Genomic DNA, 18,243 nt, shown 5'->3' with positions numbered 1-18,243 from the left:
ATCGCGAAATGTTTAATAACCATGACTGCGTCAAAGGAACACAATAGCTCTATGAAACACAAAGTATTTTGTCTGGTGAGGAGAAAACTATTCCTTCTGGTCACTTTTCAACTCTTGTCATAAATACCTCTGGCGTTTTTGTGCTTCTGTTCCGTGGACTTAGTGCATAGTATTTCATCAGCGATTCTGTTATGCTTCCAAGTTATTTACAGACACTGCTGCCCTCTGTCTTCAAACTGTAAATTTCCTGCCTCTGGTGACGTTTTCGTGGCGTCTTGGTATAGACCTCCTCCATGTTTGCAAACAAGCGAGGTGGCGCTGCAGTCGCGAACGGGCTCGCGGTAGGCAAGAGGCCAGGGAGTGGCGTCGAGTTGAGGTGGTGCAGCGCCCGTTTTCAAGGCTTGTATGCGCGTTTTGAGTTTCTGACAATCATAACAATGGTTGATGCTTTCAACTTAGTATTCCTCGAAGTACACGGGCTCGCGTTGGCCGTGTACGGCGTATTTCGACACGGTGTGTATTGTATTATGGCTAGAAAGCGCTGCAGTTGGTTTCTACCCCAGGCATTCAATAAAATGATAAGTTTTTGACACTGAACTAGCAAGAATGATTTTACCTCGGGACAGTGCTGAGGGAAGCACTGGCGTTTTTTCGGCAGAGCCGGCGTGCGCTCACCGTCTGTTGGCCCACGTGTCGCACAGTGCGAAAAGTGGGGACAGCGTCGATCGTGTCCCGATCTCATCTGTCTCGCGTAGCCGCTTTTTTTAGCCGTCAGATCAGGCACCACCAGGCTGACTTCTCCCCTTCTTAAACTGGTCGATTTGGACCGCCAGAATTTTCTCGAAAATAAATGAAATTGAAATTGAAATTGAAAAGTTTGGATTCCTGAAATTATATTTCTTCCAGCCCTGGGTCTTCTGTTTGGTTACTAAAAATTATAGCAAAATATTCAGTAGAAATTCATAAAATTACGGTTTTTAGATCTGTGGTCGTCAAAAATTGTAAGGTAATGTCGTTTCTGATGGTCCTGGCACGTCGCGAATCCTGCGGGTTTCCAACGACGGAGCACCACAATGGTAGTATCACTACGCAGAAGAGGGATCAGAGGTTTCGTTGATTTCAGTGCGGCATTTCTTTGACCAAAGCGAAAGCGAAGAGGCCATAAACGAGGGAAAAAAACTTAAAGGTTTGTTTTGTGATCTACCACATTTTCTGATTGGCATCACTCACCCCTTCGTAAATTTGTAACGAATGGAAATAGAATGATTCTATTTGTCGCGAACGATTCCAGAGACATTGAGGAGTGCAATAAATCTCTTGACTTTCTTTTGCTACAGGAGCAGTAGTATGGTAGTCATTTTTGATAAGAAAGGTACTGCGAATCTAAAAAAAAAGAAGTAATACCGCCTTCATAGAGAATAGGGCGTTGGCAACGTGCTGGCATAAAAAATTTCCGCATTTTCTACTTAATTATTCAAGACCCGTGGTGACTTGACGAGGGTGTTAATTATAATTATCCAAGAACTTTACCAGGTATAGCTGAAAATAAAACGCATTGCTGAAATTAGCAGAGCAATTTCATATTTGCACCAAATTTGGTTACATGTCTCAAGCATCAATAAAGAAAACACTTTTCATTGCCTCATCCCCTGTCAATCTCGCTACGTGCCTCTGTTGGTAGCCCGCCTGCGGTTGCTTCTTTCCAAACAGCCTTCGCGATCATGTACTACTTCATTAAGAAGCTTATGACACATGCATGATGCAATGAAAGTACGCTGTTCGAAGCATGCCAACGCGACCGCGCAAGATTGTCACAACTTACCAGACTTTTCTACTACAATCAAATAATTATGTCGTTCATGTTAAGAAATGTTTTGAAGTATATATTAAATGCCCTAAAATGCGTCATTACACGTTCGTATAACTTCTGCACACGTTAAAACATGCTGTGCTATCAACAAAATAACGCACTCCCCGGCGGAGAGTGACCCTGCCGGCGCCCATGCACACCAGCTCAGGGCGATAAATACGTTCGCAGCTACATTCATGCTTTTTGTTTTCCTTGCGCAATTTTAAGCGTACCATGCAGTTGTTCAGGTGAATGAGCGCGGCAATTTCCGTGCTATGAAGTACGTTGACTGGCAGCGCCGGTCTACACCCAGACTTCGCGCTTTTACTACCGCGGCTCATTTCCTAATGCGGTATTTATATGCGAGAAACCTATTAAAGCTAATCTAATTTTTCGTTTTATGATACTACGCGGATCCAACAGCGACGCAGCTGGTCAGTACATGCTGCTTCTGCAGTGCGCAGCCACGATATGCAGCCGCCGGTAGCTGCAGCAGCTGCGGTAGGCACGGCCAGGCGGAACCTGTTTTGCCTACCACGCGAAAGTCGCTACTGACATCAGCGCCACCGCATCTCCGTGACGTCGCGGGGTGAAGGAGGTCTATAGTGTACTAGATTACCTTTGAGATCGTGGCCGCAGATTGGCTAATTTTTGGCTACTTTTATTATTTTTGTGGCTATTTTTTGAGATTAGGACCTGGCAACCCTGGCTGGGATATGTCTCCTTCGGTAAGTTTCAGCAACTGTAAGGTTTCAAATTATTGCGCAGCATCTTACGATGCTCGTCTTGCCCGTTAAGGTTGCACGAGGCGATGGGATACTTGATGAGGTGGTCACGCGATTGCAGCTGAGGGCGTGCCCTACCAAAGGACAACGAAGGTAGCCTGAGGCAATTGGCCTGAGGTGCGGACAGACCGAAGCCATGTATGCTGCAACGGGAAAAGTACGAGCAGCAGCTCTCGCTGTCGATTACTTCGACAACACGAGCATCCCATTCGGCCGATTTCGATCTCAACACTTAACATTCCTGAGCCAGCTAGGAGCGCGTTAATGCGTTGGTCCGAAAATTGTCACATCGAGTCCGCAATAATGGGGCAAGGTGCATGTGACAGCAACTCACACAGGCTGAACTTCTCTCTTCCGTGGCGTAAATGTGCTGCGCGCGGATGCGCTGTTGTCCGACACACTCCCGTGTGCTGATGATTTCCAGCTGGTGTAGCTAGCTGGAAATAGCGTTTTCCATGCGGGGACCTTCCGCGTTCTCCTGCCGCGGCTACAGAGGATTGCTATCGAGGTGGCCATGACCTGTGCATATGGACTGGGAATGTAGCGTCATCGATATATGCTCATCTGGTCAAGGTGGCGGTGCAAATTGCATGCACCTATAGGGTGGCAGAGGAGTGCCCTTTGCAACTTGGAGCAAAAGAAATGAAAAATCGTTCATTTCGCCTTCTCTAGGTACTCAACTACTCCAAAAGTATCAATTCCATGCATTAACATTTGGGCTGCTTGAATATGGGCAGGAGATTTAATGTGCACACTCTTGGTCCCACAGTGATGCTGTATGTGTTAGGCATGAAAGCACAAAGCTGCAACTTGGCTGGGCTAAAAAATGTCATAAAATGTAACACTGCACTTATATACTACTCATTTCCTCTACCGCTTTGAGGATATGTAGTGCTGGGAGTTTTAAAAAAGAATGTGCCTATGTATTACAATGGAATGTCTTAAATTTCAACCCAATTCAAACTGATTACCTGAACAATCTCCACATTCCCGAGCCAGGTATTCTGCAGGTGTGCATGCACTTGGGAAATTTTTGTGTAGCCTGTTGCTCAACATCAAGCATGAAGGCATTTCCTCATTGCAGCTCAACATGAGTGACAGCATTTGCTTGTGCTGTTTGTATGGAGGCAGTGCTAATTGGACTGCGCTCCTCACTGACACTCCTGTCTTAATTTGAGAGAAATCAAGCACATTAGTTTTCACCACCTGCTGGAACTCTCGAAGGGTGAAACTCATCTACAACACTTTTATACCCTTCCAAATGGGGATGCCTTTTTCGGGGTGCCTTTTTCGGGATGCCCTTTTCGGGATGCCCTTTTCGGGATGCCCTTTTCGGGATGCCCTTATCGGGATGCCCTTTTGTGGCCCACAGCAATTCCACTCCATAGTTCAGCCTTTTTTTTACAAGACTAAACTACTACTTGTTTCATGAACAACACCGAAGCGTTCTTGTAAATCCATCAATTTATTGTATTGACAACTATGAAAAATTCTGTACAAAAATGTTTTTGCAGCAGTACAAGGTATACACCAGTGTCTTGAACTGTGCCACTCTCCAGAATCCTTTAGCCCACATGCCAAAGGACCACCAAGATGACTAATGCAGACACACCACAGATTTGGTACATTTGGAAGCTACTGTTTGGTCTTGATGCAACGACGTCTTAAATTAAACATGTACAAAAAAAAATGCTTCGCAGCAGTTGCATGTGGATGTGAGAACACCTTACAACACTCACTCTTTGCATACAATATATTAAGATTCTAGCAGTGAGCGGGACAAAAAAAAATAGGGTCTAACAAACCTGAATCAGGGTTATGCAAAACAATGAAAGTGTTGCATGCACAAAGACCACTGGTAACAGACCGTAAAAGAATTGCAATAGAACAGAAAAATGGAACAGCAAACTGGCTTTCAGAATGGTACTGTTTAAAGGCAAAAGCAGAAATTTAAAAAGATGCAGAAATAAAACCAATCTGCATACCTACTGAGCCCCATGCAAGAAAAAACTGGCACATTAAGAAAACCAAAAGGTTATAAAGATAAGCCTATGACTGCCAGGTGATAGGGGAGATAAAAATTTTTAGACAAAGGCCATTCATTGCATACTTTAAAAACCAACTGCTCGATGACCCCACTTTAATGAAGACATACAAACTGCTAGAACATCCAGTGGTCACACATACAAAAGTGATAAAAGAATACTACTCTCGCAATGTTCAAGACACAAGCTTGGGTACCTCTTAAGCAATATCGGAGAAGTGTACAGTATTTACAGGCTTTTTTTAAACACTACTCGCTAAAACTGACAACAGGCACAGCACATGAAAAGAAAGTGAAGAGGAAAACAATGAAGTCCAAAGCATTTCATCAAGGCAAAATATGCACGAGGCACGCTAGACTTCGTACTGGACACTCCCACGGCCGTTCAGTTCTTTGCATTCACTTCTTTCGGGACATGTGGGTGACTCGGCTCGCGTGAAGTATGTACAACAAACACAGAGCAACGAAGAGGGGGAAGACTTGACTTAACACACACACACACAGTAGAGGTGAGTAGTGCGAAAGAAAAAAAGATAGCAGAACGAGAACTGCAGGAGATACGAGAGCAGTGCTGCTACAAACACAAGCTAGTAGATGCACAACTGCAGGCCTGGGCGGTAAAGGCGGGTGGCAGGCTCCATTTGCAAAATGGAAATTCTGTATGCTCTAAGCACGCAGAGACATTCCATTCTTCAGTCCCAGATTCTTCGCTACCAGTACAACATTCACTTACGAACAGAGTGCCGCATTGCAGTTTTGCAGGATGCACCCCGTATGTGTATAGTGTACACTGCATAGTAAAAAAAAAAAAGCAAGGGGAGATATAAAAACACCACACATGCATTCGGCGGCAGTCAACGTGAAAGAGGAAGAGACTCCACACCACACCTTGGGCAGCAGAAGATTGCAGATGTGGCAAGAATGGCCACAATCCTACAAGGCCCAGCTACCCTGAGCAAAACTGACCGACTTGACCCGATCAGCCCTGTCAGCCTTGCGAGGGCCCGTATGCTTGGTAGTGGGCCCCGCTGCTCCTTGCAATTTATCTGCTTCAGTAGCTTTAGAGACCGGGTTAAGCACATGCAAAATGCCTCATCCTTACCACAGATGGAGTTATGGAAGGAATGGAATAAAATTAGCCCGTAGGTGACAGCACTGAAGCTTGCCTCTTCATCAATCCCCAAGTTTAAGCAAGCACTTTATATTGCAGGTAAAGAACAGCTCCTAGGTGCTAAATCCAGACAGATGTATGTCAGAACAGTTTGCCACTGGAGGTGGGAGGTCCCAGGCCTTCGTTTGGACAACACCACACAGGGTACAAAGTTAGGTGGCAAGGAACAGCGAAAAAGAGAGGAACACTATAATGTACTTTGCACTCTGTGGCACACACACCAAAACTTTACACACGCACGTAAACACTATTGGTCTGTGAACACGTGCAGAGCCTCTGGGAGCTTGCCAACGTGCATCCTTGGCAGGGGAGCGAGCATTGGGGCCTTAGCTAGAACTCGAGGCACAAAAGCACCAAGTGCTTTTGCCAAAAGAAACCTCATGTTCTACACAGGAGTAGTTGGTTTGACAGTGATGAGACACTCTCGCAGATAAGGAAAAAAAAATTGCACATAGGTCAATGACAACTTACAGCAGCATGTCAGTGCCAGTTTGAGGCAAAAACACCGGAGTGAACGCATGGCTTTAGCTAGCATAAGGAACAGAGTTACCAAGAGATGATAGAGGAGATGCAATTCCAACAATGGCTGGAATGTGTACAAAATAGTTGTTTTTCAGCAACGCTCGGAAAGAAAGAAGACAGCTGAAACCTGCAGTGACAAATCTATTGCAAGAAGGTCAAGTTGGCTCCCATTGCATTTTTTTTTCGCTGCCTCACATCAGGCTTGCTATACTGGGTTCTTCGAGCACCAAGTTTTTTTTTTCTGACCCCCTTTTGGACTACCCAACAGCTTGCAGCTTGTCCGAGAACTTTCCACACACACACTAGTGCCTCCTGCCATTTTACTGCTCAACAGCTGGCATGTGTGTGTGTTTGTACAATTAAATAAACTGTACCAAGATGACTGTCTAAGTAAGCTGACATAAATAAATGGCACAAGGAAGAAAGTCGTTCGCGAGTGCCAGACAAGCAGATGCTACTACTGCATGCACAGACAGCCCTCCACCTTCGGCTCGCATTGCACTGCGTGCAATGCTGACTTTGAAGGCGCTGCTGGCTACGTCACACCAAAACGAAAGTGGGTCGGGGGTCGGAGCGGGAGGCATCCAGTGTTAAAAAGGTCAACTAATGTAAGAAAAACGTCATTACATTAAGTGACAACTATATAAGGCACAGGCAACTCAACGCAATTAAAAACATCTTTTGAAAAAAAAAAAAAACTAATGTTTGACACTAAAACTGTCAAGGAACACGAGGTGAGGAATCATCCATGTTAAAAAGTTACACTAGTCGGAAGGAGGAAACTAAAGAAAGCAACATGATAACACGTGCACAGATTCCTCCTTTTACATTCTTGTAGCAGCAGCAAGGGACGCTGCTGCCGTCGCTGCTGCTGGTGCCCCTCGACAGTCACGCGATTGTTTGCGCAGTGCCCTCTGGTGGCTGTGTTGCGCAAACTATGTAGGAGAAGGGGGGGAGGCTGGGAAGGAAAGAAGGAAGGCTGGGAGGGGGGGGGAGTGGGTGGAAGAAGGAGGCATAGTGTCTCGCGCGCACATCCCTAAGCAGTCTCTCGACTCCATCTAAGCGTAGAACTCCTTGTTGCTGCTACGCATGTAAGAGTTGACCGTCGGCGACCGCTTGGGTTCGTCCAGGGCGTAGCTTCCTTCGTCCTTCTTGCGCATCCGGTAGACGATGAACATGACAAGCAGGATGGCACACAACAGGCCCACGACGGCACCACCGATCACCGCTGCGGGGACAAAAAAGGGAGGAGACACTCATGAGACAGAAACAGGCGCTGCAAACAATGCATGAATAAACTGTCCGCCGCATCATACTGTCTGCTGTCACCATCACGACATCACCTATGGTCGCACCAACATCAAACTCCCATCTTCCTCTGCCACACCCTGCAGCATCTGCCTTTTCTCCGAGGCAACTCTGTTGCCACAAGGGATCAGGTACACAAATTTCAATGCTCAACAAATCACAAAAGGAAAGTACTGTGAAAGTAGCTTGAAATTCCTTGCGCTGCAAGCAGTAATTTCAATGGAATGTATTGCGGCCAATTTACCTGAACCAACTGTCGGCAAAGGAGGAAAAGTTCCTAGCTTTCATTGGGATTTCCCTAGCAAGCACAGCACACAAAATAATGTTTAGAATCTCCCTATGAATTAGATGCAATACTGTGAAAAAGCATGCAGAACATCAGAGAAACAACTGCAAGTCAACATTGTAACCAAGTGTCACACCAAACGGTGGTACTTAACTGCAACCAACCTCAGATTTGAAGCAGTTTCAGCAGCACTCAAGAACACTTTGGAACACTTGGGAGGAGCTAGGGAGCTACCTCGGAGCACTTCAGAGCAAGTAGGCATCATCTCTACAGGAGATTATTGTTCCAATTCTGATACTTCATTGCCTACAATCAGTGTGCTCATCAAAACCACATTGTTGGTCAGCATTTCCGTGTGGACAGATCAGAGCACAAACCAGCCCAAAGACCAGAGCTGCCATGCATTGCAGTGGTTGTGACAAAATCCAAACAACTCAAGCTTGCCATTGTCTGATGCACCACCGTCAGAGGGTTAGTACAGCAGGGAGCGAGACTAGAGATGCTAGTTCTTCGCTCTTTAGATTGGGGGGGAGGGGGGGGGGGGGGGGGGGGGGGGGCGGCAAACTGGCAGGTAAATACTGTAAAACCTGAAGGAGACCCATGCATAACACCATCCAACTTGTGTTCTTGGAGAATATCAATTCTTTGTGGCTATGCTGAAGTTTGTCTGCCAGTAAAAGACTTATTGCAGAGAAAATTTGATATAAAACTTCTCCTGCCCCTGGACTCAAACGTGACATCAAAACCAGAAGGGACTAGTTATCACCGCTTCGAAATCAATGTATAGCAGTGCAGCCTTGGACACAGGTGTGACTCGCCTTTAAGAGTAGAATGCGATACTGTGTTATTCGTTGAGTTGAGTTGAGTGGGTTTAATGGCGCATAAGCGACTAAGGCTATCATGCGCCAAGCGCAGGGTATAGAAAATTCTTTTAAATAGCTGTTACACTAAAGTCTAAATGAACGGCGGTGTAAAGGGCCTAAAAAGTTAATTCCTGCAACCTAGTAAAAATATAAGACAAAATTTTAAAAGAGACTTATGGTAAAAGCTTTAAAAAGGGTTAGGAACCTCAGCAGCCATCCTTGGCTGTGCAAGGATCTCGAGGTCCCCAACCGATAGAATAGTTATTCCCCAACCGATAGAATAGTGTGTTATTCAATCACTGCTGCTTATTGTCAGCTGCTATCAGCAACCATGCACTCAGAAGGGGGTGCCAGTTCCGCACGTTTATGCAGCAGCTGTACAAGGCCTCCACCGCTGGCAGTCGTATTTTTTGCCATGAACGATGCAACGAAGCCGTGGCATCCTTAGACTGCGCAGACACCGGCTGCCTCACGAGTCCCTTAACACTTTCGCAGTTTGCTTTTACAATGATCGCGTTCCCATTGTGGCTTTGAATTTTATTACACAGTCGCTTTTTTCGTACTGCAGCTGAATGCACTTTTGGTGGGTGGAGCCCTCAGAGACATACCATGGAGTGTTTCCTGAATTAGGACTGTACTGCCAACACAGTGGAAAAATTTCAATTTTGTTTAGCATCCCGAAGAGACACATGGGCTATGAGGGACGCCACAGTGGAGGGCTGCATATTAATTTAGACCACCTGGGTTTTTTTAATGAGTGCAAAAACAGATGTGCTGCGTTATGTCTGCATTTCACCTCAGACAAAAATCGTCATTTTTGTTTAGTAAGTGCGAAGCAGAATTGCATGAACGATAACGTAGATGAAAACAGTATTCTCTGTCTTCGTGCCACAGATGGAAGTTGACAACGATGTGCAACGCACAGCGAGAGAGTGTTGCAGTTGAACACGAGGTGTGCTCAGCAGCGGCAATAGCCTAGTCCTCTCGAACACTGGCTAGCAAAGCTGCACTGCCGAAACTTCGACTTCCAGCAGCGGCAATACTTGTTTGATTTATTTGATTTTTCTTAGCACACACAAACCCACAAACATCGCAAGATCGTGCTCTGGGTTTACCCATCGAAATAGTGCTTTCACACTAATACGGCCGCTGCAGCGAGGATTCTATCCCGAAACCTTGAGACTGCGGATCAAAAACCAACAAATTCAAGCAGCATTATGACTACTGGAAGTCAAGAACTGTGCCTAAAAGCATTCCTTTTTCAACAGCACACTGCTCATACAAACCAAGTGCACCTTGCAATGTCAAACACAGGACAACAGCTGGATAATACACGTGTCAGCCTCACCGGCAGAGTTCGCAAGTAAAGTGTGTGTAGACAAATTTTAGGCACGTGGACCCTACAGTGTATGCTACACTGGCAACGTGCCCTTTTTTTTTTGGTAAAGACATCGCAAGCTAGAATAGATTGACAGCAAGATGTATAAATCCAAATTCCTCGCCAATAAATGCATCTTTTCCTGCCAGAAGAATGTGAACATAGCCAGAGACCAAATTTTTACCAAGCACAATGGAGGAATGGAGTTGTCCTCTGTGTACGTTTAAGGCCACTATCATGAGTTCTTGTGGTTACATAGCTATATCATAGCTATACATAGCTATTACATAGCTATATCAGTGAGAGACCACTGAATGTTAGCTTGAAGACAGCACACAGCTCCTCTTCACACAGAGGTCTAGCGCTCAAACTCCAGACTGGCTGCCACGTAAAATGGTGGCAGCTCTTTTGTATCAAAGGGGTTCATGAACAATCGTGTGTGCTATGTTTCAAACTGTAGTTAGAAAAGGGTCAGTGAGAAATGACCGACTGCATCAAGACTTTTTTAGTCTGGCAAAGGGAAAGGACCTAAACATTCCCACTGTATGCAACATTTGGGCTGCCACTGACAGGAGGTGAAGAGCATGCAGGGGGCACTGGTGCAGCCTAGGGGGGAGATTCCCTTCCACTGAAACCATTGCAAGTAGTACTATGCTCTAGAGAGCCTGCCATGCGACTTCACTTCACTTTAATACCTTAAAGACGCTCGTTAGAGGGTATTACATAAGGGGTGGGGCACACAGAAATGAAAAACAGAATGACTAACAGATAAGTTGAAAGTTATACAAATATAAGATTATCACTGAGCAAGTACACGCGTGATTTATTCGATGAACAATGATTGGCATGTGATAGCAGCAAGTTCTCGGGGAAGGCCGTTCCAGTCGTTCGCGGTCCGGGGGAAGAATGACCCGACTTGACTGACTAATGTCAATTTCACCACAGTGGGACAGTTTACACTAACATCACCACTATCCACAACTACAATCTGTGTTATAAGCTATCCCTCTTTAGCAGGAATTGGCAAGAAGTTTTTTTCTTCGATTCAGAATAATTATGAATACTGCACAATTTGGATATTTTTTGTTGCCTAGAGATATGTGGAATTAAAGCAGGCTATATACTGTGGCTTTAATGCTTTGGTATTTCTTACATCTTTTGTCTGCTAAGAGCCGACCAGTATCCTGTTTGGTTACCCCATCCCCACTTCTATTGTGCACTCAGTAATGATATTTTAGATTATCATTCACTGCTTGAACACTAAAATCGTCACTGGTCAAAGAGGAGTACATCTGTTCCGCAGCAAGATCCTGAATTTGTCTACTTTCCAAATGCTAACTCAATGATGGGTTTCTTTCTTACTAGTTTCCACTGTTCCCTCTCCATGTCTAGACTAATAAGGATCTTTCCATCCTCTGGTCACTACATCCCATCTTCCTGATGGCAGATGTGTGCACAATACGAAATCTACGAAATACAAATATCACAGCATGGAAACTAACACCATAGATAGAACAGAACTGTCACAGCCCCCTAAGTCAATAAGCGCAAGGTAACAGACATAAGGCAGTTTAATATGGAGAGAATTGAGCATGCTCTAAATAACGAAGGCAGCCTAAAAGCGGTCAAGTGGAAGCTAGACACAGGCAAAAATCAGAAGCAAGCACTGAGACAAAGACTGCAATGTCATTTGAGATATGGATAAAATAGTAAGAAATTTATACAATAGCCTAGATGCTCAAGGCGTTCATGAGAGAGAGAGAGAGAGAGTAGTGCACGGCAAGTGGACATCCTGCCAGTAACAAAAGAGGAAAGGAAGCCCTAGAAGCAATGCAAAGTGGGAAAGCAGCTTGTGAAGACCAGGTAACAGCAGATCTGATAAAGGATGGAGGGGAGATTGTGGAAGAAAAACTAGCCACCCTGCATATGCAATGGCTCATGGCCTCGAGCATACCAGAATCTTGAGAGAATACAGACATTTTAAGCCATAACAAAGGGGACGCCAAGGACTTGAAAAATTTGAAATTTCAGACCAGTCAACCTACTGTCTGCTGCCTACAAGGTATTTACTGAGGATACTGCAAACAAAATCAGTGATCTTATACAGCAATCAGGACTGGGCATGATATTTGAAAAAATTGAATTACCGATACCGATCAAAGATACCAAACCAAAATTTCCGATACAGACACTACACTGCATCGATGGTAACCTGACTGCTAGGTTCAGTAATTTCTACGTGGTTTCTGGAATCTAATGTATTCAATATAGCGCACTGTAGTTGAACGGGTTTAAACGAATCCAGCCACACCGGTTCCTTTAAGCTGCAGTCAGGACAGGATGTTTCGTTAAACATTTAGCACCGGACTGAAGCAATGCTGACTGTCACGACGCAACTGGCGTACGTCGTGGTAAAGAGAGTGAGGAGTGCCGCCGAAAGGGAGCAGGGAAGCAGGGGAATGTGCTGACAAAAGGGGAAAGACCGAAAACGGCGCCGCGTGCGAGTGCAGTGCTTCTCAGCCTCAGCGAGTGGGGAATGGCTTCTTCTCGCAAGTCTGTTCGAAACAAGAGACTACGACAGGACGGCTCTGTGGAATGGCGCTGTGCTTGTTTTCGTTCTTGCTAGCTAGCCAGAGTGGCCAACAGTGGCTCGTGTGTTTTAAATTCTGTTTGCTTCTTCTCGTTGTAGTACCCTCTAGTAAGCCATGGCGGCCTACAGCGAGGTGTGTGTTTTATAGTGAGTACTTGTCTTTTGTGTTGTGACATCTAACGTCGAAACAATGGCGGGAAAGTCATCTATTGGCTAAAGAATAAGTTTTGGGTGGGAGGATTGTCTATTGGCTGAGGATGGAGTTTTTGGCGGCAATGTAAGGAGATGGGTGCGCGCGAAGGAGAGCGCCGGGGTTGGGTGTGTGGCAGCCGGACAGATCGGTCGTGTGCGGCTGGTGGTGGTCCCGGGGCTGAGAGCGTGGCGTTGGAGACTCAAGTTACTTTAGCAGCAGCCAGACGGGTTGGCCGTGTGGTGGCCGGCGGTGGTCCGGAGTCGTGGAACTTTGAGGTTTTATTTTTAGTTAAAATGAAGAGGCCGAAATCTTTCGGAATATGTAAATACGTTGTGTATATATTTGTAATAAATAAATTCTTGATGAAAACCTAAGTGCCTCACCATCTAAAGACCTGCACACCTGTCTAAACTCACCAGTCGCGAAGTACGTCACCAGGGTCACTCACGAGACCCGCCCTCTACCACTCCACGTCAACATCAGGAGAACAACGTCAACGAGAGAGAGGGAAAAATTCGTGGACTCTCACATTGAAGTGATTGCTTCCATAAGCAGCGTAGCAAAATTTCTTCAAAAGTAATAATATTTTTGTGAACCGGTCGCTGAATAGTTGACTACGCAAGAATAAACAAACTGTTTCTGATGCTCTTCGTTTCTTGCTGCAGTATTTACTGGTGGCCTCTCCTCCCTTTGCCCTTCATGTTAAAGGTGAAACCTCTGCACACTTGGGAAAGCTGGAGAGTTATTTCCGCAACATTATGTTTTGCGAAGAATGTTCAAATTGAAATGTGTTAAAGGCTAGGAAGAAAAAAGAATTAAGTCTTTACTAGGCAAAATGTATCTTGCTAATCTCCGTTATTCCGATGCTTTTTCTTAATACAGCAGTAACAGCATTTCCTAAAACTGCTGGTCCCAAAGAGCCCTGCAAAGCGGCCGTGCTTTAAGCGAAGCAAATGAAAAAGCCTCTCTACAGGAATAGACGAGCATGTTGCCATGTTGTACTTGATGAAGGTACCCTTCAGCAACAGATAATAGTAAAGCACAGCCAAGTCAACTCGAGGATTCTCGAGGTACAGCTATAGAAGAAACTGAAGTTTCGCTAGCACTTCTTGAGAACTACGGCTTGCGAGTTGCTCCTCCAAACAAAAGTAGTGCATCAGTCAGCTGATGCATTTGATGCTAACAGCACCGATGACCCCACAGAACTGCATGTGGAAGAGTGCATAACCTTTATCGTGCTGACAAAGTAAACGTCCCATAAACTCCCGAGTAAGACTACGAGCCTCATTTCCGTTGTAATCACCACGACTTGAAATGGGGGTGAAGGGGTGTTTCTACTTCCCTTTCAGTGCGCTACCACCTGAGTGAGCACCACCGGTCTAAAGTGACTCAATGTATTTCCCAATACCGGTACTCCGATACTTTCATTTTTGGCAAGAGACACCCAATACTGATGCATGAAACGCATCCAAAGATAGTATCGAAGATGCATCCATCTTCGATATTGCCCATCCCCGACAGCAATCAACCAAAGGATGCAGTTTGCTTTTGTAAAGGCTGCTGGACATGACACCATATTCACACCATCAATCAGGCTATAGAGGAATGAGCAGAATATAACAAAACTTCTTTGTATAGCCTTCATAGTTTATGAGAAAGCATTTGACAGTCGAAACCAGAGGAGTCATGCAGGCATTGCGGAATCAGGGTGTAGAAGAGGCATATGCAAATGTACTGGAAAATATAGCGTCTGCACAGCCACCATAATCCTTTAGAAGGAAAGTGAAAATAGCAATCAGGTAGGCTGCGAGGCAAGGAGACAATCTGTCCAGCACTGTTCAATACGTGTTTACAGACTACGTAGCTTTCTCAGTTCTCTAAGAGGTTATGCATATAACCTTTTTCCGTTAAGGTCATTGGTGCAATTGGCTTTTTCCAACAACTGTGTTCCTTGATGCGAGAGCACTGTACAAGGTGCCTTTGTCAAACCAATCCGCATGAATGCCGGTTTTAGTCAAACCAGCAGATGCATGAATACTGCACTGCAAGGACATGATAGCAACGTGCATTGGCCATCAGAAGGGAATATATGGTCTTGCACTATAGTTTTGTACTGTAGCTGTGTAGGTGAGAGTAAACAATTCACATCTTAGTACATACAAAAAGGCTTGCTCAAGTTGCTCACAAGGGGCACTACTGAGGCGGTCAAGATTGTAAGATTGTGCAAACTGTTTTAGGCTTTGCGAGTGAGCTTTCATTCATGTTAGCATGTGAAGAATTGGCATTTCTGACACTAGCAGCAGGCAAATGAAGCAACATATCTGCGTGTGCGCTGAAGTTATTTCTTGGACAGGGGTTGTATGGGAATGCATGCTACAACAGCCCCACTACCTGACAGAAGCAAACCCTGCGGGCTTTACTTCTGACGAGGGCTGTACCTGCCTCATTGTTAAATATTCAGTTGGAAGTTACTGGTAGCCCATGTCTACTCATTCCACGTGTCCTTTTTTTGATGTGCTACGATCAATGCATATGAAGGCCAACATATCTGAACATGCTACTTTGGTAAGCCCCATATTAAGTACTATTCCCTATAGTGCAGGGCGAGCACATTATCAGCTGGAGATAACCAGTTTCTTTTGTGCTGTGGAATGCACTAACATCACATGCAAGTTAGACCAACTCCAGCATAGATGCATATAGATAAGAAGAAAATGAATTTTCTAATATGTAGCAGACTATGCTAGAGAGCTTTGCTGCAACCAATTTTTGTATTGGGGGCAAAAGCCTTGACAAATAGTCAGCTCAGTTTTTTGAGTCAGCAGCATCCCACTGCCTACACAGAACACCCGTTTTCTGCATGTACAGGGTCATCCACTCTCAGTGCGAACATGCGAGCGCATGGCTGTGCTTTTGGAGGGCCACTGCGTCTGACACTGCCGCGCACCGAAGTGAAGCAGCAGACGACTTGAAGCACCACATCCAGGTCCATCTGATACTGCGCAACTTTGCTGTGATGAGCAGCTGTATGGCACACAGTGGCCCTCTAAAGAATGCAGCCACATGCTCACGTGTTCACATTAAAAGAGGATGACCCTGTATATGCATGCACCGTATTAAGGTTAACCTTGCTATCCATCTGTGTGTACTTGTACAGAACTTTCTGGAGAGCAAGGATTCATGTGCACATTTACCGATGCTTGTACGTATATATGTTGGTGTACGTTTTCACTAGATATACAGCACACCAATTTGTATGCGCACAAAGGGGTATTACGAAGCCTTTTCATACATTCTTACACTCAACTCAAGGACATTATTCACAATTATCCCCTCAGTTCTTTCCACTTTTCCATCTTACTATGGTAGCAATTCCATAAATGGTGGCAGACTCAGTGCAAGATGACCCTTACTATGCAAGTCTTCCTATGTTTCCTCTCTTGCAGTGCACGGAGTACAAAGTGCATCTTCGTGGTCTGTTTTATATACGCTGTTCAAAAAATAACTAGCAGTTTCTATTGTTCCTTTTTTCTCGAATCTATGAGGTGGCTTTTATTTTTTTCCATTATCCTTACCGAAGGTGACATGGGTAGGAACTTTTACAGAAAGCAACCATACTTCTCTCCATACCACGCCAGAAGTGACTAATTAAATGAACCCGAACAAAGTGCACAGTGGCACAGGTGTGCAAGTGTGTGAAGCATGACAGTGTCGCGTACTAGTACGTACCTGCCAAGATCCCAGGCTGAGCAAAAAAGGAGGACGGTCGGTCGTCCTGCTTGCGCTCCAAGTAGGGCCTGTTTGCACCCAGCTCGTTGTCTTCGTCATTGCTCGAAGGCCCGTGGCCCAGGTCAGTGCCAGGGCGCTTGGTTGATGTCGCCGGGGGAGATATGTCAGGAATTTCGTTGCCTTCCGTCTGCGTTACATTGAGAAAAAGGTGGCATGTGTTGGAGACAACAGTTGAGTACAGAAGCCTGCATATGTAACATTCAAGCCTGGGGCATTAAATCACATGCACAGTTCAAATTACCACAGGTGCGCACAGGCTATAGACGTGAAAGGCTTCAGGTTCATTTTGACCATGTGGGATTCTTTAACATGCGTTGGCATTGCACAGTGCACTGCCATTTTTGCAATTCACCTCCACCAAAATGTGGTCGCTGCAGCCAGGATGCGATCCTGCATCCCTGTGCTCAGCAGTGGAATGGCACAGCCACCAAAGTTTTCAATTGCGACTTTCAGTTGCAGCTTTCTATCGCAGAAAATTGGAAGAAAAAATCTCAAGCTGTTTCAGTTTGTTTTAACAGCTATAAGACTGCTGTGACTCAAGACTCACTCAGGTCGTGTGAAGCATACAAAAAATGCAGCATGCCCGCTGCTTGCTTCATTTTAATTCATATGAACCCTCACGCAAGCCTGCCCAAAAGTTGGAATCAGCAAGTTAGAACAAGCAGCGACTATATCGCCGACTCTGCATGTCCCACGTGACCTCATATCTCTGACATCACAACTGCTGCTCGGCTTTTGAAGCAGAAACAATACAAGAAAAAAATTTAAACTATTCAACTAGTGCAGGTAAATTCCATGACTTGCATCCAAAAAAAAAAACATGCATCCAAAAATATGGCATCTACTCCTTTTCAACGAAACTGAGAGCACAAAACTGGGAGCAAGGGAATAAACTTCTGACCAGAGAAGATCTTAGTAGTAGGTGTGAGGATGAATCCATGCTTTATCAGCATTCAAAAACATGCAGAGTTCCTGGGTAAAAAATGAAAACTGCAGAGACTAAAGCCCAGCACGTTTAAGAATACGACAGTGATTTGTCAGCCAGAGCATGTCTCATTTCAACCAGAAAAAAAGAAAAAAGCTGAAATATAGATGCTTCACACAACAGCTGAAGGACAATGAAAGTAGTTCTACACAAAACTCAAGGATATTGCATGCATAGCAGTGAAGTAAAGGTACAATTTGACCAACAGCTTTTGGATTCGTGCAAGTGAACAGCTGCGTGTGTACTCAGTGAAATAATTGTAAAGCATGAGCCACAATAATACGTCACTGTACAGGTATGCAGCTCAAACCCCAAAGGCTCACACTGCTGTTGTAAGCCCATTCAGTTCCTGTGCATTGCATTCAATAGAGTGCACTTCCCATTCACAGATATTGTGCCACAGGGCAACCAGAGAAGTACCCATTTTTCAGCAGCTGTCGTGCTACTTTTCCAGCGAAATGTACTTGGCCTCAACGTGGT

The 18,243-nt window shown here is 45.1% G+C and overlaps 2 protein-coding genes across 2 annotated transcripts in view; one reads left to right on the top strand and one right to left on the bottom strand.

Moving 5' to 3' along the window:
* The window catches only part of LOC149371048 (uncharacterized), a 287,128-nt gene that overhangs the window by 14,165 nt on the left and 254,720 nt on the right, over nt 1-18,243 (top strand). The window contains exon 2 of the mRNA XM_089564481.1: nt 2,563-2,577. Within this exon, the coding sequence (XP_089420607.1) occupies nt 2,566-2,577 (12 nt within the window). The 5' untranslated portion in view covers nt 2,563-2,565. The remainder of the gene's footprint in view (nt 1-2,562; nt 2,578-18,243) is intronic.
* The window catches only part of LOC149371051 (syndecan-4-like), a 108,357-nt gene continuing 94,566 nt past the window's right edge, over nt 4,453-18,243 (bottom strand). Inside the window, exons 5-6 of the mRNA XM_089564495.1 lie at nt 16,719-16,905; nt 4,453-7,599 (exon numbers count right to left, since the gene is read on the bottom strand). Coding sequence (XP_089420621.1) covers nt 7,430-7,599; nt 16,719-16,905 — 357 coding nt within the window. The 3' untranslated portion in view covers nt 4,453-7,429. The remainder of the gene's footprint in view (nt 7,600-16,718; nt 16,906-18,243) is intronic.

The sequence above is a fragment of the Amblyomma mixtum genome, chromosome 1, assembly GCF_055824585.1.
Source record: "Amblyomma mixtum isolate Tamu chromosome 1, ASM5582458v1, whole genome shotgun sequence".
Lineage (NCBI taxonomy): Eukaryota > Metazoa > Arthropoda > Arachnida > Ixodida > Ixodidae > Amblyomma > Amblyomma mixtum.
Note: the sequence above shows the minus strand (reverse complement) of the source record. Positions and strands in the feature narration are given on the sequence as shown.